The sequence below is a fragment of the Heloderma suspectum genome, chromosome 3 (genome assembly GCF_057233095.1).
Source record: "Heloderma suspectum isolate Gila_16-S chromosome 3, 16-S_ref, whole genome shotgun sequence".
Lineage (NCBI taxonomy): Eukaryota > Metazoa > Chordata > Lepidosauria > Squamata > Helodermatidae > Heloderma > Heloderma suspectum.
In genome coordinates, this window is record NC_139460.1 from 138,486,745 (window position 1) to 138,503,002 (window position 16,258).

At 41.6% G+C, this 16,258-nt stretch overlaps 1 protein-coding gene across 3 annotated transcripts in view; it reads right to left on the minus strand.

Annotated features, from left to right (window-relative positions):
* Positions 1-4,770: 4,770 nt before the first annotated feature.
* Positions 4,771-16,258, minus strand: part of PCCA (propionyl-CoA carboxylase subunit alpha) — a 343,861-nt gene continuing 332,373 nt past the window's right edge. For all 3 annotated transcript variants that reach the window (XM_084844685.1, XM_084844684.1, XM_084844686.1), the window contains 2 exons: positions 7,099-7,176; positions 4,771-5,531 (listed from right to left, as the gene is read on the minus strand). In XM_084844685.1, the coding sequence (XP_084700811.1) occupies positions 5,463-5,531; positions 7,099-7,176 (147 nt within the window). In that variant the 3' untranslated portion in view covers positions 4,771-5,462. The remainder of the gene's footprint in view (positions 5,532-7,098; positions 7,177-16,258) is intronic.

Below are 16,258 nucleotides of genomic sequence, written 5' to 3' on the forward strand. Positions count from 1 at the left end.
AAATAAAAAAAGGAAAATAAGATTAAACTCACAATACTTCCCCCTTTTCTTTTGAATAATTATCCTATTGTTTTAAGTTTTTATACATAGAATTGCTTGATCATAATCATGTTTTCCATTTTGTTGTCTTTCCTACTCCTTCTCTTCTCTGCAATATTCTGCTGTTTGTTTGTTATTTTCTTTTTGTTAAGCATTTAACAGGGATTATTTTAATTGTACAGTGGTTGTGGTATAAATCTTGACAAAATTAATAGTTTACTTAGGTTGATTGTAAATAATAAGTCAAATTCATATATATATATATATATATATTTAAAAATCATGTACTTTTGATATTACTTAAAAGATCATACTTATAGCAGGCTATATTGCAACCTTTTGGTATTATTATAGTTTGAATTAAATCTAGACTCTGGAAGCTTTTAAATGTAGCTGCCTGGTGCACTGTAAAAGATTCACAAAAGCTGTGATAATTATATGTACAACTAACTATTCAATTAAAGTATTTGAACAACTTTTGGTGCTCTTGTCATTTTTTCTTTTTTAAAGACAGTTAAACATAATGGGTTGGCTCCAGGATCTGCCTTCTGTGGACGGAAGGACGCCTAGAAGGTGCCTCCGCCCAGTTTTCAGGTAGCCACCCGCAGCCCATCCCATTCAGCAGGGTCCACCAACGCTCTGTGTAGCATTTTCAGTGGGTTGGATGGGCTGCTGTGGAGAAAGGGGGGGGGGGCGATGCAGAAGTCTACTTCCACCAGTCCAGTTGCATGCACTTAAATCTGAATCCAACCCCATGTCTTTTATAGATCAACTAGTTTTCAATCTATGATAATAAAAGTAGATGTGTTTCTGTCAGCGCCATAGCTCAAAGACCATGAAACCAAGACACCTGAAAGCTGGCATACATACTAAGTGGACCCTAGGGGTGTGTGCCTCAGGGTTATTTGGTTGTTAAAACACATTAATGAATTTTTAATTAAATGTGTCCGTGTTTTGAAGCTTGCAGTACTGTCTTCAATCACTAGGTGGCAGAGTACCCTAACCAGTGCATAGCTTTGCAGTCAATAGAGTTTGAAGCCAGTGGGAAGGGACAGTTATACAGCTGCCCCCTCCCTCCTGCTGTGGGCCAGCCTCTCCCCTGCCCCAGGGGAATGGAGTGGACAGACCCACCCTCAGAGGAATACAGGAGTGCATCATGGCAGGGGCTGTGCCTAGGGATGCCAGGAGCCATGGCATCACTCAAACTGGGCAGGTGCAATGTGTCCAGCTGTGACAAATGCATAACTTTGCTTGAAGGGCTAGTCAAACTACGGGCTAGTCCAACCCATACAAAGCAAGGTACTTTTGCTAGTATAGAATATGTGAGCTTTTCAGGTTATTGTTGGTCAGTCGTTCAGTCGTGTCCGACTCTTCATGACCCCATGGACCATAGCACGCCAGGCCTTCCTGTCCTGCGCTCTCTCCCGGAGCGTGGTCAAGTCCATATTCATTGCATTGGTGATGCTATCTAGCCATCTCATCCTCTGCCGTCCCCTTCTCCTTTTGCCTTCAGTCTTTCCCAGCATCAGGCTCTTTTCCAGAGAGTTTTCTCTTCGCATTAGATAGACAAAATCTTTGAGCTTCAGCTTCAGTATCTGTCCTTCCAATGAGCACTCAGGGTTGATTTCCTTTAGGATTGACTGATTTGACCTCCTTGCAGTCCAGGGAACTCGTAAGAGTCTTCTCCACCACCACAGTTCAAAAGCATCAATTCTTTGGCGCTCAGCCTTCCTTATACTCCAGCTCTCACAGCCATACATTACTACTGGGAAAACCATAGCTTTGATTATGTGGACCTTTGTCGGCAAGGTGATGTCTCTGCTTCTCACTATGCTGTCTAGGTTTGCCATAGCTTTCCTCCCAAGGAGCAAGCGTCTTTTAATTTCATGGCTACAGTCACCATCTGCGGTGATCTTGGAGCCCAAGAAAATAAAATCTGTCACTGCTTCCATTTCTTCCCCTTCCATATGCCAGGCAGTGATGGGGCCAGATGCCATGATTTTAGTTTTTTTAATGTTGAGTTTCAAACCAGCTTTTGCACTCTCCTCTTTCACCCTCAACCAGAGGCTCTTTAGATCCTCTTCACTTTCTGCCATTAGGGTGGTATCACCTGCGTATCTGAGGTTGTTGATAATTCTCCCGGCAATCTTAATTCCGACCTGTGATTCATCCAACCCGGCATTTCTCATGATGTACTCTGCATATAAGTTAAATAAGCAGGGTGACAATATGCAGCCTTGTCGGACTCCTTTCCCAATTTTGAACCAATCGGTTGTTCCATGTCTGGTTCTTACTGTTGCTTCTTGGCCCTCGTACAGGTTTCTCAGGAGACAGGTAAGGTGGTCTGGTACCCCCATCTCTTTCAGAATTTGCCACAGTTTGTTGTGATCCACACAATCAAAGGCTTTAGCGTAGTCAATGAAGTAGAAATAGACATTTTTCTGGAATTCTCTTGCTTTCTCCATGATGCAGCGAAAGTTGGCGATTTGATCTCTAGTTCCTCTGCCTCTTCGAAACCCAGCTTGTACTTCCGGTAATTCTTGGTTCGCATACTGCTGAAGCCTAGCTTGTAGGATTTTGAGCATAACCTTGCTGGCATGTGAAATGAGCGCAATTGTACGGTAGTTTGAACACTCTTTGGCATTGCCCGTCTTTGGAATTGGAATGTAAACTGACCTTTTCCAGTCTTGTGACCACTGTTGAGTGTTCCAAATGTGTTGGCATATTGAGTGCAGCACTTTAACAGCATCATCTTTTAGGATTTTAAATAGCTCAGCTGGAATACTGTCATCTCCGCTAGCTTTGTTGTTAGTAATGCTTCCTAAGGCCCACTTGACTTCGCTCTCTAGGATGTCCGGCTCAAGTTCAGTGACCGCACTATCATGGCTATCAGGGACATTCAGATCTTTCCTGTATAGTTCTTCTGTGTATTCTTTCCACCTCTTCCTAAACTCAACTGCTTCTGTTCGGTCCCTGCCTTCTTTGTCCTTTATCATGCCCGTCTTTGCACAAAACGTTCCCTTGAGATCTCCGATTTTCTTGAAGAGATCTCTAGTCTTTCCCATTCTGTTGTTTTCCTCGATTTCTTTGCATTGTTCATTTAAGCAGGCCTTCTTGTCTCTCCTTGCTATTCTCTGGAACTCTGCATTCAGTTGGATATATCTTCCCCTTTCTCCCTTGCTTTTCGCTTCCCTTCTTTCCTCAGCTACTTGTAAAGCCGCATCGGACAGCCACTTGGCTTTCTTGCATTTCTTTTTCTTTGGGATGGATTGAGTTGCTGCCTCCTGAACAATGTTACGGACCTCCGTCCATAGTTCCTCAGGCACTCTGCCTATCAGGTCTAATCCCTTAAATCTATTCCTCACCTCCAGTGTATATTCATAAGGGATATGATTGAGGTCATACCTGAATGGTTTAGTGGTTTTCCCTACGTTCTTCAATTTAAGCCGAAATTTTGCAAGAAGCAGCTCATGATCTGAGCCACAGTCAGCTCCAGGTCTTGTTTTTACTGACTGTATAGAGCTTCTCCATCTTTGGCTGCAAAGGACATAATCAATCCGATTTCGATATTGACCATCTGGTGATGTCCATGTGTAGAGTCACCTCTTGTGCTGTTGGAAAAGAGTGTTTGCTATGATCAGCGTGTTTTCTTGGCAAAACTCTATTAGCCTTTGTCCTGCTTCATTTTGTACACCAAGGCCATGCTTGCCTGTTATCCTGGTGATTTCTTGACTTCCTGCTTTAGCATTCCAATCGCCTATGATGAAGAAGACATCTTTTTTTGGTGTTAGTTCTAGAAGGTGTTGTAGGTCTTCATAGAACCGATCAACCTCAGCTTCTTCGGCATCAGTGGTTGGGGCATAGACTTGAATTACTGTGATGTTGAATCGTTTGCCTTGGATTTGTACTGAGATCATTCTATCGTTTTTAAGATTGTACCCCAGTACTGCTTTTCCCACCCTTTTGTTGACTATGAGTGCTACTCCATTTCTTCTAAGGGATTCTTGCCCACAGTAGTAGATATAATGGTCACCTGAATTAAATTCGCCCATGCTTGTCCATTTTAGTTCGCTGATTCCCAAGATGTCGATGTTCAATCTTGCCATCTCATGTTTGACCACCTCCAGCTTCCCTTGATTCATTGATCTGACATTCCAGGTTCCAAAACAATATTGTTCTTTACAGCATCGGATTTTCTTTTCACCACCAGACACATCCACAGCTGAGTGTCCTTTCGGCTTTGGCCCAGCTGCTTCACTCTTTCTGGCGCTACTTGGAAATTCCCTCTGCTCTCCCCCAGTAGTATATTGGACACCTTCCGACCTGAGGGGCTCAACTTCCGTCGTCATATCTTTTAGCCTTGTGATACGTTCCATGGGGTTTTCTTGGCAAGAATACTGGAGTGGGTTGCCATTTCCTTCTCCATTTCCTTTTCAGGTACACAGTGTTTAAGCAGGAAAAGGTATTTCTGGGCCTGGACATTTACGCCCAGGTCATTTCTGTCTGCAGACTGGTCTTAAGAGGAGGGAGTACTCACAGATTCATGTGGTTAAAGCCAGGCCATGTGCCACCACTTTAGTTTACATCAAGGTTCCATAGAGAACCTGCTAGAGTTGAAAAAGTTAAAACTAGTAGTAGCATTTCTGTTTCCAGCACTATTCAAAAGCTGCAAAATCTTCGGAAGGCTGATTCCACGGGGGGGAAAACACAGATAATTTTGAAAGCACACTATATATAAAGCTTTGATTTTTATTATGTGTTTTTCCAATTGCTTATAACATTTTATATATCAAATAAAAATACTAAATTAATAAATAAAAATTTAGTCTGATAGTGCCCCTTCAGCCAGATCTATATATGAAGCTCAACGAGGTGGATGGAATTGGCTGTACCATTTCAGACTGCATGTGAGGATACCATTTTTGGGAAACTGCCGCAAATAAACTGCTAGATTACTACTTGCAAGGAAATTTTACATAGGGGAGCATTCAAAAACAACATCCCTTGCCTGCACCGTGAACTGGTATAGTCCATTCTGCAACATATGTAGACCAAGCCTTAGGTTAAAGTATCAAAGTTGTGAAGGGTCTGAATAACACACACAGTTTATATGCCAAAACGTTTAGTTTTATTTATTTGTTTTATACCAGTAGAACTGCCAACGAGAATTACAAATCTCATATATACAGGTATTTATAAAGGAGTGAAATCTGAGATCCAGAGGCAATTTTAAGTCTGTGCAGGGTAATCTGTATGGCCCCTTGCCTCTTGTGCAACACAGATAGGTGTGGTTTTTTTTAAAAAAAAAAGGTCATAGCAACACTTGATTGTACATAATTCTCTTGCTATCTTAACATTCATTTGTGAATGAACATGACATGAAGATGCTAGTCCAACTGTGGTAACGTATGAAAGAAATGGTTTCATTCCAGTTCCACAAGCTCATCTCCTTCCCCAACTGTTTCACCAGCTTTGCAGTGCACAGCTTTTACCTGCAGAACAAAGGAAGAAATAATGCAACTGATTCTGAAAACAGGACCAAGCAACATTTCTTTTTAATTGTAGTTGGCTTTACAAAGAGAATGAATGATGTTTTTTCACTTAAAGGACATATAAACACATGAAACAACTGAAATCTAAAAGCATCTTCTGGAACATAATCAAACACATTGCCCAGGTTTTTGTACTGCACTTCCATTCCTATCCAAAACACTGACGGAAGGCTTGTGTTGATTTTTATACACCTATACATCCCAGACCTTTAAACAGGTACATATAAAGCAGGGTATCTTTTTAAAAGGGTAGTTTTGGTAAAAATCTGTTGTTGTTTTTAAACATCTAGAGCCTCAAGAGTATTGGTGTGTTTGATATTGGTTTGGTTTGTTGCTTATCTTTGCGGCAGTCACTTTGCATTTTGACTGTAAATCACTTTGGGCACTTGTGACAAAAGACAATAACTAACTAAATTCACAAAGATTCCCACCAGAACAGTAAAGTCTTATAGATCATATGTGATCATGCATATGCAAGGCTAACACAGTCTGCAAATGCCGGAGAAGACTACTGGTCTGTTGAGATATATATGTAGAACATCTGTGCATATGTGAATGGCTGCATCAAAGCACAGGAGGGCTGTTTGCTTGTGCGACATGCAAGCACCCCCACTTGTAACACTGAAGCAACTATTTTTGAAGAAATGGGCTCTAAAGATCCAAATTCTGAAGCAAATACTACACAAAAACCCAGGCCTTGTCTACCAAGGGCTATTTTGCATCATACACATATTTTTACAAAGGTCTTGGAAACATGAACAATGGTTTATGCCATTGATATGAATAGATTGCTTATCTCTGTGGTTCTTTGAGTGGTTACCTCTACTAATACACACACACACAGACACACACACACACACATGCACACACATGACTCACCTATATGCGTGACAGTATGTGGGACTTCACAAATTACAAAGAGCAACAATGTTATTATTCACAATAAAAATATCCCTTTTGGGAAGACCAGAGATCATACCTGTAAGTACTTTGCAGTCTATAGTTTAAAGAATCTTATGACTAGCTCTGCATATTTACTGAGTCAAACCACTTTAAAAACTAGGCCTGGGGACGGGCAGAGGACTGAAGTTCATTGGGGGGGAAATCAAAAGAACCACTGTTTGTGGCCCATAAATCCAATTGTGCACGGCATACTGCTGGTGAGTAAATGACATAGCTGTATATAGTTAAATGGTGAAATTACAAAGCAAGTCATCCATTATGATTTCTAGGGCTACTATCTAGTATATGCCTGTTTAACTCAAGTGCACTTAACACTGTATTGGATTGTGGCCTGGGCCCAAATCTGAACAGAGGGGCTGCAGCCAAGACAAATCCATTTTGAACAACTCATCCAAACCCTGGTGTGGCACCACAGTTTCAAATTGGTGCCATGCAGTTTAAGACTGATGCCAATGTTAAAGATTTCTGAAGAATAATTGCATCTATTTTTATCATTGTTGAAAATGAAAATGCTGCACGGCTTCAGTAGTATAATGAGGCTTACCTTGCCAGTTTTAGCAGCAACCAAACTGTTCTGCATTTTCATAGCTTCAATCACACAGATCTCCTGACCTTCTGCGACCTAGTAAAAGCAAAAAAGTGACATAAAAATGCTGTAAGATTATAATCTTGCTTAAATTTCAAGGGGAAAAAATGTCCAAATACATTGTATTTTCACAGAACAGCTAAAGGAAAATGACATCTTGTATGCTATATGCAGATCTTTTACTTTCTAATCACCAAAAACCACATTCTGATGCCAAGAAGCACTGTATTGAAATATGATGTACTCAGCTTTGATGGAAACATGAGTTCAGATCCTACAGATATAAAATTTTTGATGTTTGGGGCAAACACCCCCGAGGCCATAGGATACTGCAGACCTCTCCTTCTGTGAATATAGAGGAAGGTCTGCCTGCAGCAAGGGAGGACCACTGTGGAAATCCTCCCTGGACTGGTGGGGAAAAGCACCATCACCACAGATGGTTCAATGGTGGTAATGGAAAAAAGAGGGTGTTCCATGTGTGTGAGGGGTGGATCAGGGAAGACTTTAGATCCACCAGATGGAAAGACGTCGTGTTTCCCCCAGAACAGGGGGAAACTATGCCAATCCTGGAGCTGGCATAGTTATTTCCCTTCCCAGTGGAACCAATGGGTAGGGGTAGGGTGGGGCTTGGGGGGAGAAGACAAACAAAAGCAAGAAATGACACTTAGAGAGGGTAAAAAGCCACACAACCCCAAGTGGTGGTTCCTCTGCAACGATTCTCCCTCCCCTGTCATCACAGGATTGCTCTGCTGGGGTTTAGCAACATCCAATTCACACTGTGTGAAGAGTAAAAAGGAAGAACCTGGGAACTACAGACCAGTCAGTCTGACATCAATCCCTGGGAAAACTCTGGAGCAGATGATAAAGCAATCAGTCTGGAAGCACCTTGAAAACAATGCAGTGATTACTCGAAGCCAACATGGATTTGTCAAGAACAAATCCTGCCAGACGAATCTGATCTCATTTTTTGATCAGGTCACCTCCCTTGTGGACTGTGGGAATGCTGTGGACATAATATTCCTCAACTTCAGCAAAGCTTTGGACAAAGTGCCCCATGATATCCTGATGAGCAAACTAGCTAAAGTGGGCTAGATGAAACAATGATCAGGTGGATCCACAGTTGGCTACAGAATCGGACTCAAAGAGTGCCTATCAGTGGGATCTTCTCAAACTGGGGAGAGGTTACGAGCGGGGTACCACAGGGCTCAGTCCTGGGCCCAGTGCTCTTCAACAACTGTATTAATGACTTGGAGGAGGAGGTGCAGGGAATGCTGATCAAATGTGCAGATGACACAAAATTTGGCGGGATAGCTAATACCTTGGAAGGCAGAAACAAAATTCAAAGTGATCTTGATAACTGGAGCGCTGGGCAGAAAATAACAGAATGATATTTAATAGGGATAAATACAAAGTTCCGCACCTAGGAAAAAGAAACCAAATGCACAGTTACAAGATGAGGGATACGTGGCTCAACAACACTACAAGCGAGAAGGATCTTGGAACTGTTGTTGATCACAAGTGGAATATGAGCCAACAATGTGATGTGGCTGCAAAAAAGGCAAATGCTCTTTTGGGCTGCATTCATAGAAGCATCGCTTCCAAATCCCGGGAAGTACTAGTTCCCCTCTACTCAGCACTGATTAGGCCTCATCTGGGGTACTGTGTCCAGTTCTGAGCACTGCACTTTAAGAAGGATGCAGACAAGCTGGAGAGGCTTCAGAGGAGGGCAACAAAGATGATCAGGGGACTGGAAACAAAGCCCTATGAAGAGAGACTGAAAGAACTGGGCATGCTTAGCCTTGAGAAGAGAAGACTGAGGGGAGATATGATAGCGCTCTTCAAGTACTTGAAAGGTTGTCACAGAGAGGAAGGCCAGGATCTCTTCTCAATCATCCCAGAGTGCAGGACACAGAATAATGGGCTGAAGTTACATGAAGCCAGATTCCGGCTGAACATCAGGAAAAACTACCTGACTGTTAAGAGCAATACGATAATGGAACCAATTACCTAGGGAGGTGGTGGTCTATCCCACACTGGAGGCATTCAAGAGGAGACTGGACAGCCATCTGTCAGGGATGCTCTGACTTGGATTCCTGCATGGAGTAAGGGGTTGGACCTGATGGTCTTATAGGCCCCTTCCAACTCTACTATTCTATGATTCTATGAGTATGGATTCTGACTATGACCAGGGCTAAGTGTATATTCCACAATTCCAGGCAAGCCCAGGAGAAATGCATGTTCTGGAGCAGAATAGAGAACTCGGTATCCTAAGAACGTCAGCTTACAACGTATTTATTTTTTTAAAGCATGTATTAGTACATAAGGCTGTGAAGAAAGGCCTGAAAATTGCCTAAACAAGGCCTAGTGAAATCTCCAAAAAGAGATGGCCTCATTTGGATTACCAGCCATCAAGGGACAGAGCTTTAGTACCCTATAGCTCCTTGTCCCTCCTGTCATTAGGAGAAGCATAATTATGCATCCCCATATAAGTATTTTTTCTCCCTCCCTCATAATACTAGAACCCGGGGTCATCCCATGAAGCTGTTTGGTGGGAGATTCAGGACAGATAAAAGGAAGTACTTCTTCACACAGTGCATAGTCAGACTATGGAATTTGCTACCACAAGATGTAGTGATGGCCACCAATTTGGATAGCTTTAAAAGGGGTTAGCCAATTCCTGGAAGAGAAGGCTATCAATGGCTACCAGTCCTGATGCCACTATGCTACCTCCAGTAATAAGAGGCAGTAAGCCTATATACATCAGTTGCTGGGGAACATGGGCGGGAGGGTGCTGTTGCACTCATGTGGGTCTCCCATCAACAGCTGGTTGACTACTCTGTGAACAGAATGCTAGACTAGATGGGCCCTTGGCATGGCTCTTCTTATGTTCTTATTCCACATAATTTATAGAGGTCAGAGAATTCAGCATTCCTTGTTAAGAATTTGGCTTATTTTTTGTTCTAGGGCAGAGCACAAAAATGGCTATGTCATCAGCCAATACAGTTTCCATGTTTCAAGGGAAACACCAATTTGTGTCTATTAGGAAAGTCTTAGAGAGCCAAAGTAACAACACCCAGTCTCACATCTCATATTTGTTCACAGCAGCACGCTCATTTCCCATTTCTACCTGTTTGAACTCTAGTTCAATAGAGTTCACAATAGTCCATTCAAGGAAACACTCCTTGCAAGCATAGTTAAAAGAGTGCCATAGAGCTAGAAAAAGTAAGAAAGCTTATTTTTAAGTCTCGTAAAAGTATTTTTGTGCTAGAGCTGTTCTATACATTATGCAAAGTGAGATGGTACGATTCTGGACTGTACCACTTCAAACCACATTGTGTACTCATATTGCTTAATGCTTCCCATGTAAAATGTGCCCTACATATAGTAATCTAGCACATCAGGGAGGTGGTTCCAGTATTATTATTAACAAAAATAAATAAATATTCTTGCAGCACTTAAAATGTAAACACTTTACAAAAGTTAAAGACTGACCACAATCTAATAGATAAAACATAAGCCTTAATGTGGCTAGTTTATTATATGCAGGATTGCTTTTATCATTCAAAAATATGTCCCAGCCTGAAGTGGTACAGTCTGGAATTCTACCCCCTCATACATGCTGCATACTTTGTACAACAGCACAGCGCCCCTTGTCATGTGACCTCCGAAGCATGAGCTCCTCTCTACACGTGTGTTGTCCGCATTTCCAAGAGATGTGATGTTGACATGTGGAGGAGCGGTAGTCTGGGCTCCTCCCATGTGGCCCAGAGGTCTTCTACCTTCAAAATGTCGGAAGAAGCAGAACTGAAGTAGCTACCACATGGCAAAGTTATTTGCAATTTCCTAAATGTTGCTATGTTTTATTTGCAAAAGCAATTTATAAATGCTCTCTATATAAGTTGCCCAAGCCCTTTGTTAACAATATTACATATTATATATATTTATTCTTTAATTCCAGGGGAATTTAAAGAGTGAGCACCAGGAATTCATAAATGGAGATGGTAAATAAATATCCTCAAAAATAACCCTGAATTACGAACAGGGGCTCCTACAAAACTGGAAAGTAATTTCTGTCATTCATGTTGCAAAATAGCTTTTGACAATCGAGTGATTCAGTTCTTTAGTAAGTACAATGAGAGTCAGTCTGGCAACTCAATCCTAAAGGCATTATTGGATGTAAGTTCCATTGCAATCAGTGAATCTTAGTCCAATGACAATGCAATCCTATACAAGTCTAGTAAAAGCTTTGAGTTTAATGGGATGTACTCCCAGGTTTGTACAGCACTGCAGTATTAGAGCGCAATCCTAAGCATGTTTAGACAGAAAAAAGTCCTACAACTCCCAGCATTATCCAGCTAGCCATGCTGGCTGGAGAATTCTGGGAGTTGTAAGCCTTTTCTTTGTCTAAGCATGCCTAGGATTGTGCCCTTAATGTCTTTAGGAAAAGGATGTAGAACTACTTTCATATTACACTGACCTGAGCTAATGCTCATTAGACAGCTAACCATACAGGTAGCCCACAACATGTCAGTTCATTGTTTCTAATGGCTGCCACTCAGCTGTGTTTGTTCCACATTGGCAAGAAAACAATAGACTAAATCATACTGCCTCTTTGTTGACCTGAAATGAATCACCACAGCTGCTGGGACTAAACTAGTACTCCCTAGAAGATTGGGGGCCTCGTGACAAATTTCTTACATAAATTTCTTGTTAAATCCCTGCTTATGACCAAAATCCATTGCTCTCAGCCACTTGAAATGTCCTGTTCTACCACACTTGTTATTATTTTAGATAAAACCTTGCTTCCCCTTATGACTGGCTCCCTCCCAGAATACCAGCATGTGAGATCTTTCTCTTCCTTCAATTTATTTGTCAGAGTCCATTCTCTTCGTGGAGCTTTTGGCTGAAATCTTAACCCTCACCCCCAACCAAACTAAAGTCCAGTTATATATAACTGCGTCTGTTCATGTTCATTCCCATGCTGCTTCTTGTTTCCCATACTTTTGTCTATGCTGTCACACATGATAAACACACACAAAATTCACCATATATACATCACATGGGAAACCACTAGAACTTTCTGCCAACCATACATGTAGTGAAATAGAAACGCAATTGCTCATCACATGTGATGTTACATACACAATGTGATACCCACATATAGGAAATCTGTCATGTGTGAAACATTACAGAATAGTCCCAATTAACATGTTAGTCCTTCCCAGGGTATTACTCATTTCCCATGGAAATGTAGGTACCATTTTCCTTACTGTGATCCCACAAGGCTGGCAGCTATGTGTGAATCACATAAACTTATGGGGAGGGCTAATTATTAAGGTGATTTGGATCAAATCGGTTTGGATCTGGATCGGTCCAAAGTGGGTCGGATCAAACCAAAGTGCTTTGTATCACTTCGGAACGATACAGACAATTCTGAAGCCCAGACAGCCTGTCTGGGAAATGTAACAATTTGCTTAAGATTTGGGAGAGGGAGAGGGGGGTTAGGGAACAAAAAATACCTCCCCCTTTTCTCTTCTGTTGGCTTTAGATGGATAGTGTTAGTGTTACTCCCCTTCTCCCCACCCCTTACTTCTGTAGGTAGTTTTTTTCTTTCTGTATCCTCTTTTCTTTTGGTTGTGTGTGTGTGCGCTCACGCATGCGCACTGTGTGAGTGCAACATACACATTACTGTGCACAAGCAGTGTGTGGCCAAAGCAGTACACTAATATGCAGTCCAAGATATTCTGTGGGGCAAAGCAGTACACAATACATAATATGAAGCATCTTAGGGGTATCACCACCTTAGCCTGTCCTGCATGGTTCCGCTGCCGCCGGGGGGCTGTGCGAGCCTTGAACAGGTGTGTGTGTCTCTCTGCCTCTCTGCCAGCCTGCCCTGTGCCCAGTGCCTGTGCAGTGCCCTCCTTGCTGCTGTCCTCCTCCTCTGCCAGTTTCTGCCACCCATGCCACGCTGCACAGTTCCTCCACTGCCAGGGGGTCTGTGCCAGCCTTGAATGTGCCCACCTGAGTGGTGGTTGGCTGGTACTGCTGATGGCTATGACTTAACTCTCTGTAAGATGGCCCTTACCTTTTTTTTTTTTTTTTAAAGAAACACTGGGAAACTTACCTGTGGCAAAAGCCACTGGACCTATCTGTGAAACTTGGCAGGGTCGTCAACTACCTCTGAAGAGGCTACCAATATGTCCCCAAAGTTCATGTCCTTTTATTAAAAAACAAAGAAGTTACACCTACTCACTTTCAGTTCAGTGTGACTTACTCCCAGGTAATGTGTACTGCAGCCAAAGAGTTTTAACTTTTCTTCCCTTAAGAGCCTCAGGTCATCCAGTAAAACTGAATAGGGGCAGTTCAGGACAGACAAAAGGAAAGTACTAAGGGAGAGGTGTTATTTTGCACTTCAAAAAACCTGCAACAGAGATTAGGGGTAGTAACCTAATTGTCACCTTACACGCCTTCTGATTAGGATCTCTAATCCCCTCTGTGGGTTGACAGGTTTTTTTTTGTTTTTTTTTACCTTTTGTTTGAGTTTGTGAGAAAAGGAAACTTTATGTGTGGCTGACACAAAAGCCACTGGACCTAACTGTCTGAAATTTGGCAGGTTCAGTCACCTCCATAGGGGCTGCCAGGTCCCCAAATTCCATGCACTTGTGTGGAAGCACAAAAAAATTATAGCTCTTTAACAGATTTTCTTGAAAAAAGCAAATTTCACCTGTGGCTAGCACAAAAGCCACTGGACCTAACTTGTCTGAAATCTGGCAGGTTCAATCACCTCCATAGGGGCTGCCAGGTCTCCAAATATCATGTATTTATCATAAAAACTAAAAAAAGTTATGTCTGTTTCTGTTTTCCAATGCAAGTCAACAGGAAAACATAACATCTGAATAGTTCAGATTTCTGAACCTTGCTTCAAGGTCTCTCTCTTGCTTCAGATCCGGAGTACGAAGCAGGTTGGATCGGGTCTGAATCAGTCCAAAGTGGATCGGGGCCCAAATCTAAAGCTCCAAATTGGCCTCTGAAGTGGGTGGGGGGTGGGGGTTCATGCACAGCCCTATGAATTATGCATGTCTTCCCACTGAATTAACACCTTCCATTCCAGAAGAGAATTAAGTTCTGAGTCTATTTGTAGACTCAACCCAATACAACATATACTTGTAATTGCATTGGCATGAATGAGTTGAAGTGGCCTTAACTTTGCATTGGCCTGTGGCTTGTGCAAGCAGCATAAATGGTACTAGGATAACTAATGGAAAAGAGAAATATCCTATCATCATAATTTCATTTAGTGATGGGCAAACACTCTCCAACCTCATTTTGAAACAGGCCTGGTGTTTCCAAACTTTCCCAGAGAAATGTTAGAGAAAGCTCAAGATTTTCCCAAGTTCTCTGGAAGCTTGGAACGATTTGGCCCAGGGGGGCACCCTATAGTCTTCCATTCTCCCCAGCCTTCCCTGTCAAGAATTCCCTTCTTCCCTGACCCTCACAAGGTATGTTTGGGAAAATGGGGAGGGGGGAAATCCCCTAAACTGAAGTGAGCTAATTACAAGCCAAGCTTTGGAGAATGGGTTTGCCTCACTTCATCATTGGCACAGACTTTCTGAACTGGGAAGTGTGTTTTCAGTTCCTAAATTCTACACCATGTAACTTAAGTAGTTCAAATCTATCAGCATCTTCTGACCAGAAACATGTATATATGCTTGACGCACCATACATGATGTTACACAGCTCATATGGGTTTATTCTGGATCTGGTACAAAATGTGTACTCAGCTCCAGCCCCCAAGCAACAGTTTTCCAGAGACTCAACAAGCTCTGCCTATGAGCATACCAAGATCTTTAAAAAAAACTTACGAACAGAGACAGAGGGCTGCCTTATATAGGTTCCCATATAAGCTGTGTCCCCTGACTTTGTTCCCTATGTATCTCCCCTCTGTCTGTAGGTCTGCACTCACACATATTCTACAGGGGGTAAACTGGGAAATGTATTCTTTAGAGTGAAATCACCCAGTAAACCCTTGTAGAGAAACTAATCTAGTTAGTTCTCCACTTTAGGAAGAAATTTGTATTTCCATAGATACCCAATTTTTAAATACTGGAGCATTACTTCTAATATAGCCAATTTGTTTAAAATGGTTTTAGTGGAAAGTGTCACTTAAGCACCCACATTTAATAATTGTTCTTTATGTCAATCCTTTGTAGCTTTTTACCCCCACTGTGTTGCAAAACAGCAAATCCTAAAATTAGTCCCCAATATCTCTCCCTTTCCTCTTTCATTCATTCCCTTGGGCTTTGTTCAGTTTCTTTCACTGCATAATTGTGTGTATCTTTTTGCCTGCCTGTATTATTTAAGCCGGAAAATGAATATCTTAGAGATCTCTAAAATATCCTCTTTCCTCATTTAAGGATTAAGTTAGGCTTTAAAAAAATATTCAAGAACTTCTCTAAAGATATGGACCTGGAATAAAAGCACACACATAGAAATCTCACTCTGTAGTTCAGTTTGCGGTAATGAAATCCAGTTCTGATTAAAAATTCACTCTATAGTTTAATCGTAGCTTTAGTGGTGACCTGAAATGGGGAGGGAAAAAATCAAATAAAACCCTCAGGATTCTTACTCAACTGAGGCCACTGTAATCAATTTCATCTTTAAGTTCTCTGACTTCTAGAAAAAGCAAATTAAAAACACAAAACAAAATGCAGATTTTCAAAATGGCTTTTCTTTTCAGTAGAAACAAAACTGAAACTGCTGGGATTAAAATTAATATGACAAAATAATATTTAATTTCATTGTTCACTGAGTAGGAACGAAGCAACATTTCATTCCAAAAATGAAGTGTAACACCAGGTATTCAGTGGCTTCTTGCATCAAAATTCTCTAGATTTCCATGTTAAAAGTTTTAACTTTTTAATGTACTTAAAAAAAAACAAAAAAGGAATTGGAAAACAAAATTTGGGGTTAGATTCCGTTAATGGGTTTTTTATATAAGAAACCTAAAGGACTTGTACAGTCTTGAGTGTTATATACAATGTGCCAAAAAACATGATGTTTGCCCCTCAGAAAATGGAGGGACAGGGAAGTAGCAACATTAAATCTATTTTCACTACGT